Below are 20540 nucleotides of genomic sequence, written 5' to 3' on the forward strand. Positions count from 1 at the left end.
ATTGTATCTTTACTTTTTGGATACAGCAAGCGTGTGGACTGCAACTGTTTTTGTCCTACTGCATTCAGTTATTTATTCAATGCCCTTCGTAACTTCCTTTTTGGGTCTGCCTTTTCTTTTTTTTTTTTTTAATTTTTTTTTTTATCACAAGCAAAATCTAATTATCATAAATATATTTGATGCTATTTGAAAAAGAAAAATACTGTCAATATTATTGCTCCTTTCGGATTAAAATCATATACTAAGTTAAATTAAGAAAATTTTTTCAGTGTCAATTCGACTATGTTAATAAATTGTAATGACGAAATCAAGATTTTGCAATTAGAGAAAAAAATAATATTTATAAAATAATTATATTAAAAGTTTAATATTTATAAAAATAAAAATATTATACAAATTTAAAAATTTTAAATTGTAAACCTTTTACTAGACCCCTTTCTCTCTGTCACTTGTCATTTGAATGAAATGTTATTTAATTATTTACTAAATAGATAAATATATTTGAGTTCAATTTAAATTTTTAAATTTTGAGTAATTTTGTAATGAAAAGATGAATTAATTACACTACGACATACAAATGGTTATGGAATTAATTTTTGATCCAATCTAAGTCATCGTGTAGGAAGCATCAAGGAAGTAACTCAAGCTCACCAAATTAATAATTAATTTTCACAACAAACATTAATATGAAATGAAGTACATGCCAAGTCAGCATTGGACCCCACGCCAACCCCCCCGCCCCCCTCGCTTTCCAAAAAGAAGAAAACGACTCAGTCTATAATTGCCACCTTTTTTTGTCTTTCCTTTGTTTCTTTATTAATTTTCCTCGCCGGCATCGCCTTCTACTTCACGTCACTTTTTCACCGCCGCCGTATCCATGGGGGTTGGCTTCGCTCGCCAACAAAAAGTACGTTCAAGGGTGAATAAATTAAGTTAATTTTTTAAATTGAAAATATAACAATTAATTCTTTTGGTTTTTTTTACCGCGGTGAAAAAATGAACGAAACCGAAATTTGAATAGGTAGAGGGAGATAAAAAGGTTCCAGTTCAGTCTTTTTGAGTGTACGCGTTTTCAAAGCCAACAAGCACTAAAGAAAACGAGGAATACTTATCTGAAGTCTAAATTCGATGGTTTCGTGTTGGATTCAGCTCTGACTCAGCTGCGTGTTCTCTTCCAAATCAGTGAAAAGTTTCGGGTTTTTTTTTTTTGAGTTTAAGCTCTCTCAAAGAGAAATTAAGCTTTTGATCAGAAGAAGGAGACCATGATGAACAAGAACTGGAAGTTTGTAAGATTAAGACAAGAGTTTGGAGTTGGTGTTGTGTTGTTTTTGTTATGTCAAAGTTTGGTTTGTCGGTCGTTGAATGAAGAAGGTAAGTTTTTTTTTTTTTTTCAATTTCAAGTTTTGGTTTTTGTTTTTTTCTTGGGAAAGTGGAGGAAAATAGATGTTTGGTAATGGATATGCAGGATTGGCGTTGTTGAGATTGAAAGAAAGAGTTGTGAATGATCCGTTTGGTGCTTTTTCGGATTGGAAGGAAGAAGATGGACTGTTTGACCATTGTTCTTGGTTTGGTGTCGAGTGCTCTGATGGCAAAGTTGTTGTTCTGTAAGTTTTTTCTTTTTCTTTCCCTTTTCTTTTTCTTATTTTTTTCTTGCTCTAATGATGTTTTTTCTACCCTTTTTTGGTGTCTACTGTTTGGTTGCTGAGAAAATAAAGGAAAAATAATTCAACTTTCGAGCCTTTAGAAATCTTTGTTACCCCTTTTGAGAATATTAAAAAGAATTTTAATGTTATTTTTGAGACTTGAATTCAGGCAAATTGATGGCTTATTTCCTTTAATTTGTTCCAAAATTTGATGGATGGAATGAATTAAAATGCAGGAACTTGAAAGATCTTTGTCTTGAAGGAACATTGGCACCTGAGCTTGGAACTCTAATTCACATTAAGTCTATGTAAGTGCCTGCAACTTCTTTATCTGCTTGTTGATATCAAAAAATGCTAAAATGCTTTCTTAGATGGTTGCTTGATAATCTCTTTTAAGTTTATACCCGGATCTACTTTCTTCGATCCATCCTTCTGATGCCATTGTTTCCCTGCAGTATTCTGCGGAACAACTTGTTTACTGGGATCATCCCTGAAGAGATTGGAGAACTGAAGAAATTAGAGGTGCTGGACTTGGGATACAATAACTTCAGTGGACCAGTTCCACCTGAACTTGGCAGCAATCTCTCACTGATGATCCTGTAAGTCGATGGTGTCAAAACAATTTGGTTCTCATTTTCTGGAGGTTTTTTCCGTCTCTCTCACCTGGTATAATGAATTGATTTTCTGCCTACGTTGCAGTTTACTGGACGATAATGAGCTTCTGATCAGTAGTTTCTCTCCCGAGATTGCTGAACTTCAGAAGCTTTCGGAAACTCAAGTGGATGAAAACCAACTATCTATCACGGCTAAATCATCCTGCAAGAAAAGATTCAACACATGGTATGTTAGTATATTTGATTACAAGTCATTGTCATATGGCTAGTTCTAATATGTCAAAAGAATAGAAATAAGCAATCCTGAACAAGTTTAGTTGCATCATATTTTCAGATGTAATTGTCATGAAAAATTTTCAGCCTTTACTTATTATTTTGTGTTTTTTTCTTTCTACTATAATTTTCCATTGGCAGTTTCTTTATGACCATTTGTTCTTATTTGATCTTTCTTTATATCTTTGCTAGGAACATTGGCCAATCTGAAGATGCAGTGCAGAGGAGACTTCTGCTAGCAGCAGCTGCCCCTTCACCAGAGGGACCACCATCTTTTAGCTTTTCAAAAATACCTCCTCAGCCTCATGCACCTCAAATTGGACCTCATCCTGCATCTGCTGAAACTTCCCCAAATAGTACTTATAACAGAGATGATCCTCATAAACGACGTTCTTCTGCTCAAGCTCCTGCTCCATCAGAAAATAATACAGGATCACCTAATGCTTCTGATCCATCCTCTTCAGGAAGCAAACCTACAAGTTCTCATTCTAATTCAAATCAGCGGCCTACAATAATAGCAGGAGCCATAGGGGGTGCCATATTTCTTCTCATATTAATCGTTGGTACCTATCTCTTTGAAGCTTCTAAGGTATCTACTGTGAAACCTTGGGCTACAGGGCTAAGCGGACAGCTTCAGAAAGCATTTGTAACTGGTAATTCTTCCGCTCCACTACGACAGTAGATTAAAATTAAAAATCCTTCTTGATTTCAGACATACTAATGATTGCAATACAACTTAAGACAGTTTGTGTTGCAATACTCATCGTCTAGAATATTCATCATGGATGATTAATTACTTGCGTTTCAGGTGTACCAAAGCTGAAGAGATCAGAGCTTGAAGGAGCCTGTGAAGATTTCAGCAATGTGATTGGTTCTTCAACAATTGGCACTGTGTACAAAGGGACATTGTCTAATGGGGTCGAAATAGCCGTGGCCTCTGTCCCAGTGAAATCTGCCAAAGATTGGTCAAAGCCTTTAGAAACACAGTTCAGGAAGAAGGTATTATACTGAAATTTCCATCTAGATACACGTGCTTGATGTGTTGTTATGGTCTCTCTTAACTGTTTCTAAGTTTCTGGTTTCAGATCGACACATTATCAAAAGTGAACCACAAAAATTTTGTCAACCTTCTCGGTTATTGTGAGGAAGAGGAGCCTTTTACTAGGATGATGGTTTTTGAATATGCTCCAAATGGGACACTCTTTGAGCATTTACACAGTAAGTGGCTAATTGTTGTTTTCGGTATATTCATATATATTCTATAACAATTCATTTACCCCGATGACCTTAGTCAATGTAAGTGTCACTTAATTTTGCATCTCTTCTGTTAAAGCAAGTCCTATGGTGCAGAAACTGGATAATGTTGCTTGTTACGAACATATTATTTTCTGTTTTTCTCCCTTTGGGGATCCAAATTCTGCTACTTTGAGCATATCATCTGGAGCTGAGTCAGTTGTACTAATTTGATCACAATATTTGCCTTTCAAAAAAAAAGTTTGTTCACAATATGATATTTATTGCCAATTTCATTGATGTCTTGTATCATCTTTGTAGTTTGACCATTTTAAAATAGTGGCAAAAAGACTTGGTTAGTCCTCTTGTCTGTCCAAGTTGTTGATTTTCTCATAGAGAAAGGAAACTCATCTTGCAATTTTGACTTTGAATTATGCACAGCTTAGTTTGCTACATAACCTGGCATTAGAAGGTCATATGCTTCTTCACTTGAACAAGCAACATTATGTTTTTTTCATTCTTTGTAAACAAATGTCATTTACCTTTTCCATTGGTGTTCAGCATTGAAATTAAACATTGTTATCTTTTTACCTGATATTGCAGTTAAAGAATCCGAGCACTTGGACTGGCCAATGAGGTTGAGAATCATAATGGGCATGGCTTACTGCCTTGAGCATATGCACCAGCTGAACCCACCCATTCCCCACAACAACCTGTCCTCCTCTGCTGTCAATCTAACAGAAGACTATGCGGCAAAAATGTCAGACCCCTGTTTCTGGAATGAGATAACTGCAGCAGAGAGGGAAGCAGACAGAACAAACCTTGAAGATCCACCACTATCAAGCCTGGAAAGCAATGTTTATACCTTGGGCGTATTGTTATTTGAAATATTAACGGGTAGGATGCCTTACTTGGTGGATAACGGTTCACTTGAAGACTGGGCATCAGACTATTTGAGAAGGAAGCAAGCCCTCATAGAGATGGTTGATCCAACTCTAAACTCTTTTGACAGGGATCAACTTGAGGAACTCGGGAAGGTCATAAAATCTTGTGTCCACCCTGAACCTAGATGTAGACCAGATATGAAAGAAGTCAGTGCAAGATTGAGAGAGATCACTGCAATCACACCTGATAGTGCAATCCCAAAACTTTCTCCTCTTTGGTGGGCAGAGCTCGAGATCATGTCTGCCGAAACAAGCTAGGGGGATGAAGTTGAGGTTGTAAGTATGGGACTTGGATGTTTTCTGTCTGCTGCTGGTGGAGAGGCGAAAAGAATAAGTTTGCCCGTAAACCAGCACTGGTTGTATTTACTTCTAGAGAAATGGAAAGTTTGTTGTATATATTTGAGATAGAGAGGAAATCCAGGAAATTTTCCTTGTTTTTGGTTTTCAGTGTGAAAATACATAAAAGAAGAAGAAGAAAAGCATAATTGCAAGCTGCTTGATTTCTATTTGTTCATTGTTACCTTCTCTGTTGCAATGCAGAATCAATTTGTTGCCCAATCTTGCACTCTTTCTTTGCCGCGCATTTTAGACTAATCCATTGCAACCGTGAATTGTATAAAGGAAAGAGTAGAAACAAAAATTACAAAATATTATGTGAAAAAAGTTAAAATCACGAAGATTATAAGTGGAATTTACCTGAAATTTGAATCGGAAAAAGGGAGTTTTAAAGGAATCCATACATTTCGAACTCTAAAAACTTACCCAACAATGAACCAATTCCATTGATTTCCAGACAGACTTCAAAATGTAGCCAACCCCTTAGATAAGCCACTATATATGAAGTTTGAAAGCCTTAGCTTAGGCACAGCCCAATTTTCCAATTCTAAGGCTTTGGATGTGATTGTATTTCATTGTTGATGGGAAAGTGGCCTTCACGTAAACAAATAGAGAATGCAATAAGAGAAAGTTGACTATACTTAGTAGCCTCCACGTCCTTCAAAACTTTCCCTATATATACCACCCAATGGCAGTGCCCCTCCATCCTGCAATTCGCATAGCTTTTTTACCTTAATCTTCTCTCCAAGCTCCAGGCCGATATCCCTGCAAAATGGCTAGCAGTCACCTGGCGGTTTTCATCTCATCGCTGTTGCTGCTCCCCCTGGCCTTCCCCTCCATAGCTGCTGCTTATGGAGACACCCTGCAAGGGAAGAAAACTGAGGTAGTTGTGGAAGGAGTGGTCTACTGCCAGAGCTGTGATAACTATGGATCATGGTCCTTGTCGAAAGCAGAACCGATCGCTTCAGCTAAAGTTAGTGTCATCTGCAGAAACGACATGGACCAAGTTAGCTTCTACAAGGCTTTTGAAACAGACGGGAACGGCTACTTCTTTGCTGAGCTCGAAGGGTTCCAAATGAGCCATTCTCTCTTGGACCATCCCCTCCAATCTTGCCGAGTCAAGCTCGTTTCATCGCCTCTCGAGAACTGCAACCTCCTGTCTAACGTTAACTACGGGCTTAATGGCTCTCCACTTCGTTACGAAGACAAGAGACTGCACCGAAAGGATTACGAGGTTGTGGTCTATGCTGCAGGTCCCTTGGCTTTCCGACCAGCTCATTGCCCTGCCCCAACCAACTATTAATGTCACTGCCGATCATCTTTGGACCTGGATTAAGTTTTCATTTTGATTTGGATTCTTGTTTTTTCTGATCAGTTTATGTTGGTAAATCGTTCTATTTCTTGAATAAATTGAACTCTGCTGCCATGCAGCATGCTGTTTTTGCTGCCACAATTTTTCAGTTTTTTGTCACAATTTTTCATTCTCAAGCATGACGGAATTTAAATAGGGTTGAGCTCCAACAGAAATCAAAGTAAATGGGAAAAGGTGTACATTTCAAAAAATTGTCACATAAAGAAACAAGATGGAAATTCCATCTAATCCAAGGTTGTTACATCTCAAATACATGTGCCAGGTTAGGATAAAGACTCGGGCAAATCCACCATAGCAATATATCCAAACGTTCTCTCTTCTAGAAGTCCAGTGGCATTCCAAACATCTTATTTATATCATCCATTGCTTCTTTTGTAAACACAGTTGGCTCAAATAAATCACAATCACTTAACTTGGCAGATGATTTTGAAGGGGGCAGGCGTTCTTGATTTTCCAATTCATCATCAGGAAGTATAGAAAACCCACCAACATCTTGATTCTTATTAACTGGTGCTTTTTCCTGCTTCTTTCTCTTTGCCCTTACAAAATCTATTGGCTTCCCAAACATGCTGTTGATATCTTGCATAGCCTCCTTCAAGTTAATGGTGGGATCGACTAAGCCATGGTGGCAAACGTTTTCTACCACTGGCTCATCTGAAATGGTCGAACCAACAAATCTGTGAACCACTGTATCCTCTCTAAGCTTTGGTTGTCGCGAACTTTGTGCATCAACATCATCTGAACTTTCAGGAGAATCATTAGGACAGGGAAACACAAACATATTTAGATGTGAAGCAGATGACATAGAATCCCCTTTCGAATTTTGAACCTCAATCTGTTCTAAGTTATCTTTCTCATCATTTCCTTCCCCAGCCTCACTATCTTCTTCATCGTCAACATATATTTTAAATGAATCCTCCTGAGCCTGACAAGTTCGAGCTTTACCCTTTTGCCCCTTTTCTTCAGGTTGAATTGATGAGTTGATTCCACTATCCAAATTTGCATCAAACACCCTAAATCCAGAGTTCAAACTACAATCTTCTTTCTGTTGCCTTCGGTGTGATCTCCTCCCAATAGGAGCTGTCTCCAAAGGCTCTCGAAACATGCTGTTAATTGCATTCATTGCCTCCTTCATGTTTATTGTAGGATCCACCAGTCCATGATGGCAGGCATCTTCTGCTTCAGATTTACCAACAATAGCAGTATCAACAAACTTCACCCCAACCGTATCATCATTCCGAATTCTCCTTGGTTCATCCAACTCTCTTTCCGTTAAAGCTCTCTTCTTCGATATACCATCATGTAATGCTGAAGACCTCTTATGCTTATCCTCAACTATGCATATGCCTTCACTGTTTTCTTTTGATTGGCTGCATTGGAGAGGCCTCCTAGCAGTTCTCCCTTCCTGGCGCTGCAGCACAGTCAGATTGTGGGAAAAAGACAATGAAAACAAGCACACTAGGTAAGCAAATAAAAGGGTTACCTGGATTTTCTTCTTCTTATGTCTCTCCATTCGATTCAGGAATTGCTCATATGATTTTTGCAACTCATCAACTGGTTCTGCAAGGCTTTTCAACAAATGATAGGAGTAAATCAAGCACTAGTTTGAGTTTCCAAAGCACATATGCAACATCAATAATTACATATTTCATGCTATGTTGGAATTGAAACATTAGTTGCAGTTGAGTTAAAAAAATTGCACAGAATGAAGTATAATCTCTTGTTTATGACCAATTGATCTCACCAAAACACCTAGACCTTAAGTATAATCAAGTAATAAGAAGGTGAAATCAGTAAGTACATAAACTAAGCTTAATATCCATGATCAGTTACATGTTTCAAAAACTTGTAGAACTAAGCTTCCACACTTAGCAAAACAATTGGATTTACAGATTATTCGTATTAATTACCAAAAACTGATAGCAAACTGAAAAAGCCTACTTTTGAACACCCAAATGGTACATTGTCTCAGCCTCATCAAATTTCTTGATCTTCTCATAGTAAAGAGCATATGCCTGGTAGTACAAAGACCGTTTTGTCCCTATGTGATTCATCTCCATTCTTCTCAACAGCAACCTCGGTTCATCCACAAAATCCATCTGCTCACCAAAAGAAACCAACCCAGAAACCAAATAATTATAAATTTCCAAAAAAATGAAAAATGAAGAATGCATTCTTTAGTCAGTAAGTTACCAATTGTAACCAAACGCGGAGGTACCGTAAATCGTTACGGTAACGGCGATCGGATTCGAATGTTTGGGTGCATTTCTGCAAAAATCGAGGTAGCTTCTCGTTCAAAATCTCAGGTGGAAGTGACTCTTTCATTTTCTTAATCCCTCTGTGAAAAAAAGTTTGAGTTCATATAAATGATTTGAATATCAAAAGAAAAAGAAAAAGAAGCTAATCGAGAGAGAGAGTACCGAAGCCATGGGAGAAGAGGATCTTTGCCAGAGTAAGATTTGATCTCGGATATTACTGAAGAGAAGAGATTTCTGTACATTGTCTCGTTCTTTTCTGCCATTTTTTTGGCTTTGGAAGGATCGAGAGAGGAAAATGGAGCTTGCTAATGGAAAAAGGCTTTGTCCTGTAATCTTTTGAATTTATGTTATGGCGCCAATCGGGTCGGTGCCGTATTGGATCTCGGGTTACAATCATGGGTCCATTTGAAGAGGAATGATGTAATGACAGAATGACACGTGGTGATATCACTGCCGTTACTTCTTTTGTCTTATTGATCATATAGTAGGCTAAAAAATAATTACAGCCCTTTTCTTTTTCTTTTTAAATGAAGCATTGAACCAATTTCAAATAAAGAAAATATTCAGTTTTTTTATTATTTGCATAATCAGTAAATGTATAATTGTTAAATATTATCATGTTTAGTGCAATTGTGCCTATGTTTTTTTAATCGTATGATCTTTGTTCTTTCGAGATGAAACTCTTTTAAATTTTAATAATTTAAAATTTTAAAACTTGAATTAAATCTATCTAGTAACTTATTTTTAAGAAAATAAGAAAATGAAAAAACTTATTTAGTAATTCACCTAGATTTTACAAAATCATGAAAAGTAATAAATAATTTCATATATAAAATTAATCGAAAGCAAAAATAATAAAAAATGAGCTAAAGGTAATTGCAAAGTTTAACAAATCTCTTCATTTATTTAAAAATTCAAATAAATCTTTATTTTTTATAATTGTAAATCGAAATACATCAAAATTAAACAATTTCTGAATGAATTTGTTAAAATCTAGTTTAAATCAAACAATTTCGATACATAACACCAATTTGCTCAATGCCAATCAAGTTCTTTGAAAAGGGATATAAAATGTCAAATATAAACTTAAAAAATATGGAAACAAATCGAAATTCACAAATTTAATAAGAAAAGGCTTGCAATACTTGAAATTAGATTAAAAAAAATCCATGAAATTTAGAGATATTTCAATTGAAAAATTAAAATAAATTAGTAATTTTTTAAATAAGAATGATTGAATGACTACTTAAAATTCTCAACACTTTCATTGAAAAATTTTCATTTAAATGTTTTTTGAAATAAATTATCAAACATATTGAAAGAAAATTAAATAATCAAAAATATAAAATCATTAATTTGAAAATTTTCAATTATTTATCAAACAGCAATAATCATCAATTATTTACCAATAACTAATAATGCATCTCTTATTTCCAATTAAATTCTGATAACTTGCAATTGTTTACAATTGTGTATAGTTCATAACTTTAAAATGACTCAATCAACAAAAAAACAAACATTTGTGAACATAAAGGAAATAAAAAAGAGTAAAGGGGTATCTTAGCCAAAAAAATGCCTCGAGTACTTTAGCATCTAAAACCTCAGCACCGCCACCCTCTTCCTCACTTCACAGTTCTACGAAGTCGCACGGTGGTTCTTCTTCTTTTCTGTTTACAATGTCAAACCGGGAACCGAAACCCGACTCGACTCCACCTAATTCGAAACCCGACCCTGAACGCCCAAAACCTTTCAAAACCAATGACATCGAAGAAGAAGAAGACGAAGACGACGGAAACGACCTCGAAGATGATGAGAACCAAAACGACGACGTATTCGGAGAACCGAACAGCCCTAAACCGCAAGCACGGGAGGCTCGATACCGTGCGGAGAAACTCAAAATGGACTCGCTGCTACAGCGAATGCAGAGCGGTCCCGTTTCCCTCCGAGTCCACGACGTGATCATCAAAGGGAACACGAAAACCAAGGACCACATCATTGAAGCCGAGACCGAGGAGTTGAAGAGCGTCGGCTCAATGCAAGAGCTCTTAAAAGCGTCACAATTGGTGAATCTGCGGCTCCAAGCGCTTGAAGTTTTCGATTCAGTGAAAATCACGCTCGATTCGGGCCCGCCGGAACTGCCCGGAACTGCTAACGTGATTATCGAGGTTGTCGAGACAGCGAACCCGCTTTCGGGACAGATTGGAGCTTATACGAAAGCAGAGGTAACCAATTTTATTTCAGCTGATTTTTGAATGTTTGCTTCTCTGTAATTTGATTGTTCCATTTTTGTATGTTTGGTTGCTGAGAAATTTAGCGGAAAACTGTTGCGATGTGGTTTTTGTAGACATGAGTTAAATGGAGTTTACGAAAAGTTGGAATGCGAGTAAATAGTTTGAATTTGATATGCTAAAATGAAAATGCGCTATTAGATTTTGTGCTGAAAATTTGTATCTTGAAAGCTGTATTCTAATGTGTAGAATGTCGCGAGTTAGAGGATTTCCATGGCTCAAGAATTGATCTTTATGATAGCTATTGAATAAAGCTGCATATATGCAATTCTACCTCCCAAATATTTTTAACTGTCAAGTATGATTTGCAGAATTTTGTTGTGTAAGAGTAAAATTTGTGCCATGCTTCATGCACAGATTTGCTTGGATATTCCATGGCACTCTGCCTGCTTACAGAGTTAGTTTAGTTATGATTTGGTCATTACATGTAACCTACGAGGTGTGAGTATCTGAAATAAACTATAAACATATATATGTGATTGTAATATTTACACTGACTTTGACATGGAAAGTTCTGTTGCTTATGCCCTTTGATCACTCATTTTTGTGAATTTATAAGCATACTAGCTCAAATGTTGTTTTCTAAAATTGAACAATGTTATTATAGGCTAGATCTTCTACGGTGGAAGGATCTCTCAAGTACAAAAATCCGTTTGGTTATGGGGATCTTTGGGATGGTTCATTGGCATACGGCTGTGATCACTCTGCAGAGGTAAGTGCTGGCGTGTATTTGCCCAGATTCAAAGGACTGGTAAGTCCTGTCACAGCACGAGCATACTTACTATCCCAAGATTGGCTAAAGTTTTCTTCTTACAAAGAGCGATCTTTGGGCCTCTCTCTTGGCCTGTTTTCTACTACACATCATGATGTGGCATACAACCTTGCATGGCGTATGGTGACTGATCCATCACAAATGTCATCAAGGTCCATAAGGAGGCAGCTTGGACATAATTTACTTTCTTCTTTGAAGTATACATTTAAATTTGATAGGAGAAATTCGACTCTGAGGCCAACTCGGGGCTATGCTTTTGTTTCTACTACTCAAATTGGTGGCCTTGCACCTGATAGTCGGAGCTTAAGATTTTTGCGGCAGGTGTGGATTACGTGTGCTTTTCTTTTACCCCACCTTTTTTTCTGCATTTCTTTTTGAAGTTTTTAGAAGCTTTCTTTTTTTTTTTTGGTCTCACAATCATGCATTTGTACTTGTGTGGTAGAATTGCTGTTTTTTTCTTTGTTTTGTCAATTTTTTTTCCTGTTTATTCACTTTAGTTTTCTTTCCATATATGACAGGAGTTTGATCTTCGTTACGCTGTTCCTCTTGGATTTTATCGTGCAGCTCTTAATTTTGGGATTTCTGGTGGTGTTGTCTTTCCATTGGGAAATGGGTTCTTGAGTAGGCCATCATCCCTGCCAGAGAGATTCTTCTTAGGTGGCAACATGTCTCCGGTTTGCACTGTTGGGGGGCCAACAGCATTATGGGGATTTAAGACAAGGGGATTGGGTCCAACAGAGCCAAGAAGACAGGTTAATGATGAAAACACTGATCCTTCTGGAGTAGATTTTCTTGGAGGAGACCTTGCTGTTACTGCTTTGGCAGACCTGTCATTTGATCTTCCGTTTAGGTGGTTTAGAGAAAAAGGGATTCATGCTCATGTTTTTGCATGTACCGGTAATGTTGCCAAGTTAACGGAGAATGAGTATCGAAATTTCTCTGTTCAGAAGTTTGTAGATTCACTTCGAAGTTCTGTAGGAGTTGGACTTGTTGTCCCTACAAGTTTATTCCGCATGGAGGTTTGCTCTCTCTCTCTCTCTCTCTCCAATTATTTTCAATCTAAGCTATTGAGAGCTTTTAAGATGTTGGTTTTCTATTCTTTTTTGTATAATCTTATTGATAATCTAACTAGGACTTTTGTATTCCCTGATTGATCAAAGATTTTTGATAATCTTATTGGGTAAGATTTGTTTCTCCCTGAATTCTACACTTCATATAGACACTACTCAAAGATAGCTAACCGTGATAGATCTCTGACTGTGGTTGTTAAGGGAGTCAATGCCGTTTTCATCCTTTTGCTTTTTTCAACTGTTTTGAATGTGTTAAGTTTCTTGATGATAAAAGATATGGTAGGATTGAGTAGATTTCTATGTTAACACTCCAGTTCAAATGGGACCAATTACATTTAATTTTGGCTCCTTGCCTTCCATTTTGTTCATTATGTTTTGACAAGTCTTGGGACTGGCATTTTGTAGCTAACATGATTTTTCCTCCTTTCTGGATCAGCTTAACTACTGCTATATACTGAGGAAGTTTGATCATGATCGGGCGAAAACTGGCTTTTGGCTTACCTTCTCTGGTGCATCATAGAATTTGGACTTGATATAGGCGTCCGGCAGCATTGAGGCAACACTTAAAGCCTGTCATTCAGGCAACTGGGTTTTCCCATCCCTCGGAAATCCTGCTTCACTCCTCGGTATTGTTGTTTCGGAACAGTGTTGATTTTTTCTGTTGTCAAGTGTAGTTTTCACATTTAGTTGGACAAAGTTCAGTGGGCTCACTTTTCCAGCTCAAGAGTACAAGAAAATAATGGCATTTCAGTTACCAGTGTACTTATAGAGTCCCACAAAATCAGGGAACTTTCTATTCGCATCTCAAAAATTGTTTATTTTGAGCATCTGATTATTTATTGATTATGAGAAAATATTTTCCAGGAATACAAATTTTGACTGCCTATATTGTTACTCCAAATAATTGCTTCAATGGCCCCTTGAAAATGCAAGGCTAATCTTTTGAATTGGTGCAATACTATGATGCATGAAACTTACAAGATTATTTATAGATTGGGATTTACTTTCATGACCTTTTTGTTTGATGTTTGTCAATACATTTTTATTTGCCGGTTACATGTGTAGATTTATCAATAAATCGTAAAAGTCATATTTATGAACGGTGATTAAAAGTATATTAAAAAATAATAAATTAAAATGTAGTGGTGGGGAGTTGGATTTAATTATTATTTGATATGAGAAAAAATATTTAAAAACATATTGAAAAGTAATGGAAGAAACGGGGAATGTGATTTCTATATTTGGAATTATTTGGGCTGCTCACAAAGTCCAACAAAAAGGATTAGGGCCCTGGCTGAATGTATTTTGGTGTTTGGGTTTAGGTTAATTTACCAGAATTGGGCTTTTTCTTAATTTAGGTCCACTTTGAATCTAACCCAATGGCCAATGCCTTTCAAAAGACCATGATTCGCCTTAATATGTATTCTCATGCATGATAAAAATTACATAAAGAAAAATCAAGAACAGAAAAAAACCATTAGGGTTGGCTTTACAGATTGGGAAATTGAAGCACAATCTGTCATACCAGAACCTTTCTATAATAACTTTCACAAGCCAACCAAGCCAGCCAAGCTTTTGTTCAAAATCATGCTTAACCTTTGGCTTGTTTATCGTGAAGCTTACTCTTAATTTAAAGAGAAAGAATTACAAATATTAATTTTTTTTATTCTACTTAATTCAATTTATTGATAATCATTGGACCGGACAACATAGACATGCAGAACACAAAACGAAAATTAAAAATTCTTTTTCTATCATAAAGATCACGAATTTCTTAGACATTAGATTTGACAATATTATTTGTAAAGTTATTAACAAATCGAATGAAGGTCGGTCTTTATTTCTTATAAAATATACACATATTTTCCCAACAAAAAATGCTTAGGGTAAATTCCCACCAGCCAATGCGCAACAAATTGCGTTTGTTCACCAATCTTGTTGAGTGGCCAAAAAACAAATACCAAATAGAACAAACTTGCGTTCAAAATCTGTCGATGAGAGAAATTCTAATACAACTATGCAGCAAAAGACATTCTATAAATTACGTGCACTTCCTTCACGCTTATCCCTTACGTGCCTTACCAAGACACAACTAATACAAGTCGGTTTCACCTGCGGAAAACATTTCTTGGACGGCTGTGATTTCTCCCACCAGGATGCCCGTGACTGTCAAGAACTTTTGAGCTAAGAAAGTTCGAAAACCTTTCAGTTTTGTGGTTATCTGCCATTTTCATACAGGAAAAAAGGCTCTTTCCTTTCATGCATGGAGAAAGAGAACACACACGAGTATGGAATTGGAATATAAGGTTTTTCATGCAGGCAAACAATTAATGATATTCTCACCTAAACAGCCTTTTGTCAAAAGTACTCACGATCATGTGAATAACAGTAGGCTGTAGCGTCATGTGTTGAATTGTTGATCAGTTTCATTCGGATTAGAAGAGTTTTAACAGGATCCAGTTTCATGACTTAATCTGCTTCTTTTACAATCTGTCTTGTCCAAACTTTTAGCTTTTGGGAGGGGGAGGGGAGGGGGGTTGGGAACTTGGGATCTGAATTCTAGTTTAACAGGCATAAATTGAGTGGTCCATGGCTGATGGCTCCATGCCATGGCCAAGAGGGCAGAAAGGCCAAGCTGACCCGTTACTTTTGCCTAGCTGTAAGCAGCATATATGCAATGAAGGTCATGATTTTCTGCCTTCACTTATCTCTCCAATTTCCCATTTCACAATCATTTTCCAAAGTTGTCTCTCTCAAACTTTCCCATAGCCCAAGTTCAGAATATGTCAATGACCCCAAGCCAAAGAGAGTGAGAGATCCAATTGAAAGAGAGATGATGGCAAGAAAAGCCAGCCACATACCCATAGCTGACAAGATCTTGAATTATTCTAATCTATTCATTCTAATAAGTATTTTCGACTTATCTTTCAATCACATTGTACAAAAAATTAACTCATTAAACTAAATTTCCACGCGGTATCGACTCTTCTATTCTTCTCACTCCCTTCTAATTTTGGAGATGACTTTTCTTTCACTTCCAGGTAAAATCTTCGTTGCCTTTATTCTAAACTGCGTACATATAGTCAAATTGATCTTTTACATCAAAAAAACCTTAGCTTAAATTCCCATTCCTCCAACATTCCCTTGTTTAGGTGGCACAACCCGAAGCAACACCCCACCATGACGGTCCACACGTAGGGTATTCATACGTTAATGGTTCGGTGAAGTGGGGTCAGGGTCATTGATTCAGACTCTAAAGTAGGAAAACCGAAGTGAAAGTCTCATAAAAAAGAGATAACCATTTTTTTTTTCCAAAGAAACCATTGACTCTGATGAGCTAGAATGCTGAATCAAGCTGAGTCTTCCAAAGGGGGACAGGAAGACAAATCCGTGATTCTCGATGGAAAGACACTGGCATATTTCTAAAGTTTTTGTGAGTGAAGTGACTGACAGGCCAGCACTTTCCTTTCTTTTTTTTCCTGATAGGACTAATTACTCCCATTGATTGATGAGAAACTATATGCCTTAACAACACGCACGCAAGGCTAGCTCTATCTCTCCGACTTGCCTGCCTTATTTATGTCATCTTGTATTAGAGAAAGTCACGAGCTGTCAAGCCTAACCATTTCTTTTATAGAGCCAACAGTCCACAGGGTACTCGTTTACTGTGAATTTGTAGGGTATGGCTTAGCCAAATCTAACCTTCAATTTCTAGTAGTATTTCCATAGATATATACCTCTTAGAATAATATATACAATTACTGGTTAATTAATTTCAAGTGAGGACAATGGTCTTCTTTTGGTAACTTGGCAGGATCTTAATTCTTGTTCTTATTATTAGTTTGTTGTGGTATCCATGACTTTTACCCTTCACTTCCTTGTGATCATAGCCTATTTATTAATTATATTACTCATCACAATTATTATTTTATAAATACATGTCATTATTTAATTAATATGCATCATGCATGGGGGTCATACAACTATAAAATAGCAGACAAAGAGAGAGGTATCTCTCCCTATATTTGTGAAGGAGCTAGGGTTGAACCTGTTGCTGCGACCAAATGTTCATTTCTGTTGCATTCTAAAGCATAAAACCTCAACATATTCTCCCTCTTGCCTGATCTGAGGTGAGGAAAGCTGGTTGCAGACATTAAATTTTTTAAGTCATTTTCTAGGCATGATCTCTCTGGATGACTTGAATCCCTAAACACTGCTGTTCTTTGATCATTTATACTTGGAGTTGCAAACAAAGACTAGCTAAAGATCATGATGGCAAGTGATAGTATTGAAGATTCCGAGACCAGCCAGGACAACAACAACAAGGAAGGCTGCAGTGAAGATGAAGAGGAGGAGGTGAACAAGAGTAACAGCAAGGCAGCAAATGGAGAGAGCTCAAGCAATAGCTCAATTGAAGAAAATGGGAAGAAGCATGCTTCTGGATCTGTTAGGCAGTATAATCGTTCCAAGACACCCAGACTCCGGTGGACTCCTGATCTCCATCTTTGCTTTGTTCATGCAGTTGAAAGACTAGGAGGACAAGATAGTAAGTATTTGTATAAAAGCCAATGAAACTATGGATTCTTTTTTTTCTCTTTTGTACTTGCGATGATGATATATAACCCTCTCAAAAAACCCAAAATTTTTTTTCATATTGTTATGTGTATAAGGAAATCCTACTAATTATATAGTATATAATCCAATTTGTTGGTGCAGGAGCAACACCCAAGTTGGTTCTTCAATTGATGAACATCAAAGGCCTTAGCATAGCTCATGTGAAGAGTCATCTACAGGTTTTTTGATCTTCCAAAGTTTCTTGGAACAAAAATTAAAGTTAATCATATATGATTTTCTTTTGTCAAATTTGATATATATATATTGACTTTTTCTGAATTTGTTTTTGTAGATGTACAGAAGCAAGAAGATTGATGACCCCAATCAAGGTAAGCTTAATTTATTCCATCAACAAACAGTACATAGATTTTGGCCTTAGGGTTTGTTTTCAAGGTGTCTTAGGTCTAGTTTTCTCTCTAATGAAAGTATATATATTTCCACATACATGGCAGCCATGACAGAGCAAGGGCTTCTGTTTGAAGGTGGAGATCACCCTACATACAAACTCAGCCACCTTCCCATGCTGCACAGTTTTGATAATCAGAGGCCTTCTTCAAGTTTTCGGTATAAAGAGCTGTTATCTTTTTCCCTACTTCGAGGAAATCAGTGTCATGTTTATGTTTTTTGAACTGAAAAATGGATTTTTTTTTTTGGATTAAAAGATGAAAAGGAAATGTGATTAAATTAGATGTTTTTTCATCTTTTGAAGGTATGGTGATGTTTCGTGGAGAGGGAATGATCAAAAGGTCTATGGCTCTCATAGGGGTGGCAGTGCATTGGCGTTGGATATAGCAACAAAAGGGCTTTACACTTCGGTCACAGAGAGATTGTTTGGAAGCTATCACAATAACTCACTTGGCATTAGTTCCCCAATGGCTGATTCTTGTGTCAGAGGAAAAGCTGCTTCAGGAAGAAGAACTCACCAAACGCTGGAAGAAGTTCAATCTCTTCCTGGATCCTGGCAAACACAAACAAGGCCAAGCAGATTAGGTCCCATTACTTTCACAGCCCAGTTTCAGGAGAGAGGAACAGATCAAACTAGATGTCTGAGCAGCATCAACAATTCAAAGCAAAATAGCTGGAGAATGACTCAAGAAGCCCAAGACAGGCTGAAGAGGAAGACTTCGGCTTCAAATCATGACCTGGATTTAAAGTTATCCCTGAAAATGACACCACCAAACATTAATGATGATGATGAATCTGAAAGGGATAGTTTGGAAAGATTTGCTGGTAGTTTGTCTCTTTCTTTATCTTCACCTTCATCATCTTCGAAGCTTAGCAGCTTGAAGGAAGGAAATACTGATGGCAGAAAGCATTCAAGGACCATGGCAAGTACCCTGGATCTGACTCTATGAAAGAGACATTAAATGATCAGATCTTGAAGCACTTGATCAATGAGACAATTCATAATCAATGTGGAATGAGACAATTCGTATTCAATGTGAGTCGTTGCCAATGTTAACCTGAAAATGCAAAAATATCAGTAACCGACTTGATCCTCTTTTGTTGTTAGTGCATGGATTTTCGAGAAAATATTGGATGAAATTATAATTGTAGCATTAGGATTAATTTGGGATTTAAGGACTCTCTTTGCTTAACTAGAATTTACTTATAGGAAGAAATAAACCAAAGGAAAATAACTGAGGATTGATCAAGAACCATGTCTTGAACTTTGCTAATTAATATATAGTAATTATCTCTAAAATTATGTTGAAAAAAGACATGTCTCAGAGAGAATATAGTATTTCTCAATGCTCAAATTTTCTCTCACCCCTTCTTCCTCTATTGTATTCTTGTTGGCAATCATTACAGGCAGATGTATTTGACAGGAAATTATAATGCAGTGATCTTACAAGAGAGTTCCATCAAAATCTACATTATTCTATGCATGTAGACATCTTGGGGGGCAGAAGATTTTTTCCTGAAGGGCTTTAGCATCTTAATTCAGAAATTAGTGTATGCATGGTTCCTTGTGTTCATCATATGCAAATGGGTTTCTATTGCTTTATGTGATGTGAGAAAGCCAGCTGTGAATGCATTTGCTCCTGCCTATGTACTTGCATGCACTTGTCAAATGAATATTTGTTCAGTTTGATCGATTTGATTTTAAAATTTCTTTTGAAATATATATATACATATATTTATATATATTTATATATATATATTCTTGCAAAAGTTATAGTCTAAGCTCGGGATTGATTCTAAATTGCTTACTAAGGTTATTACATGTATGTATCCTATGCCTTAATTGCTCTTAAATTTCATTTCTACATTGATGATGAAGAAGAAATTAATCTAATTAAATAGAGAACATAAAGCTTATATATATAATGGAAACTATCCTGAAGATCCTAAAGGGAAAAAATGGAAAAAGAAAAAAGGAAGCTTATACGTAAACAAATTGAAAAAAAAAACAAATTAAGGGTTGATTAAGTTATGCTTGTAGGAAATGAGTTCCATATGTAATTAACTTTGGTTGCAATTTTCTTTGGACTTCTCTTCAATCTCACTTCAATGTTTAATGGTTTTGTCAATTCCTATTGCAATTTTTCTTATTATATGCCCAAAATTTGAGTAAATTATCGGTTCAAAAAAGGATTGAAACAAATCTTTATGCCACACAAATCATGGATTAAGATCTTAAAAACATTAAAATACTTGATTTCGATTAAGATTTGAAGTCAAGATTGGGTTCCCCAAGCCTTAGTCCCTATACCAATCGATTACCGACCCAAAGTCCAAATTTGTCTTAAAAACAGGCTTGAGACATGAGGCTAAGCTCCAAAACTTTCTTGGTCTTTGGACTGAAAGACGATGGCCCAAGGTTCAGGCTAGCAACCAAGGACATGCCCCAAGGTTCAGCCAGGAACCAAGGCTAGGATATGCACCAAGGTTCAGCCCAGGAATCAAGCCTAGAACAAGCCGGAAAGGGGCTCCCGGGTTCACAATTTCACTTCCCAACAATTGAAAAACATGAACAGAACAAAGATTTTTCTATCTCTTCGATCCCCACGTGCAATGCAAGTAAATAAAAAGGTTAAGAAAAGCCAAGAAAATCACAAGAACCAATGAAAATTGAGCAAAAGATGAGGTTTTTAGACCCTTTCAGGACAAAACCCCGCA

At 36.6% G+C, this 20540-nt stretch overlaps 5 protein-coding genes across 9 annotated transcripts; 4 read left to right on the forward strand and 1 right to left on the reverse strand.

The window, feature by feature from the left end:
* The first annotated feature begins 1048 nt into the window (after positions 1-1048).
* Positions 1049-5227, forward strand: LOC18585812 (putative inactive receptor-like protein kinase At3g56050). Its single transcript, XM_007008833.3, has 9 exons — positions 1049-1371; positions 1466-1604; positions 1880-1951; positions 2099-2242; positions 2343-2483; positions 2723-3183; positions 3339-3529; positions 3616-3748; positions 4367-5227. Exons 1-9 carry the CDS (start codon positions 1263-1265, stop codon positions 4963-4965), a joined length of 1989 nt encoding a protein of 662 aa, XP_007008895.2. The 5' UTR covers positions 1049-1262; the 3' UTR covers positions 4966-5227.
* Positions 5228-5732: 505 nt separating this feature from the next.
* Positions 5733-6496, forward strand: MOP10 (Pollen Ole e 1 allergen and extensin family protein). Its single transcript, XM_007008834.3, has one exon. The coding sequence runs from the start codon at positions 5816-5818 to the stop codon at positions 6344-6346; it is 531 nt and encodes a 176-aa protein (XP_007008896.3). The 5' UTR covers positions 5733-5815; the 3' UTR covers positions 6347-6496.
* Positions 6497-6570: 74 nt separating this feature from the next.
* LOC18585814 (Mad3/BUB1 homology region 1) lies at positions 6571-8968 on the reverse strand. Of its 2 annotated transcripts, none has more exons than XM_007008836.3 (5): positions 8836-8968; positions 8609-8753; positions 8357-8514; positions 7899-7983; positions 6571-7820 (listed from the first exon to the last, which is right to left on the reverse strand). In XM_007008836.3, exons 1-5 carry the CDS (start codon positions 8934-8936, stop codon positions 6735-6737), a joined length of 1575 nt encoding a protein of 524 aa, XP_007008898.3. In that variant the 5' UTR covers positions 8937-8968; the 3' UTR covers positions 6571-6734. The 2 variants fall into 2 exon arrangements, with proteins under 2 accessions (XP_007008898.3, XP_007008897.3); XM_007008835.3 differs by having other exon boundaries at positions 6571-7826.
* Positions 8969-10283: 1315 nt separating this feature from the next.
* Positions 10284-13707, forward strand: LOC18585815 (Outer membrane OMP85 family protein). Its single transcript, XM_007008839.3, has 4 exons — positions 10284-10895; positions 11569-12054; positions 12252-12752; positions 13240-13707. The coding sequence occupies exons 1-4, from the start codon at positions 10350-10352 to the stop codon at positions 13321-13323; spliced, it is 1617 nt and encodes a 538-aa protein (XP_007008901.3). The 5' UTR covers positions 10284-10349; the 3' UTR covers positions 13324-13707.
* Positions 13708-16563: 2856 nt separating this feature from the next.
* On the forward strand, positions 16564-19529 carry LOC18585816 (Homeodomain-like superfamily protein). Of its 4 annotated transcripts, none has more exons than XM_088810614.1 (6): positions 16564-16933; positions 17047-17349; positions 17520-17596; positions 17710-17746; positions 17870-17981; positions 18127-18998. In XM_088810614.1, exons 2-6 carry the CDS (start codon positions 17073-17075, stop codon positions 18770-18772), a joined length of 1149 nt encoding a protein of 382 aa, XP_088666740.1. In that variant the 5' UTR covers positions 16564-16933; positions 17047-17072; the 3' UTR covers positions 18773-18998. The 4 variants fall into 4 exon arrangements, 1 of the variants encoding a protein (XP_088666740.1); XR_001929673.2 differs by adding an exon at positions 19230-19529 and having other exon boundaries at positions 16567-17349; positions 18127-18858; XR_001929674.2 differs by adding an exon at positions 19247-19529 and having other exon boundaries at positions 16567-17349; positions 18127-18858.
* The last annotated feature ends 1011 nt before the right edge of the window (positions 19530-20540 follow it).

Source organism: Theobroma cacao, chromosome 10 (assembly GCF_053813885.1).
Source record: "Theobroma cacao isolate CCN51 chromosome 10, ASM5381388v1, whole genome shotgun sequence".
NCBI classification, from domain to species: domain Eukaryota; kingdom Viridiplantae; phylum Streptophyta; class Magnoliopsida; order Malvales; family Malvaceae; genus Theobroma; species Theobroma cacao.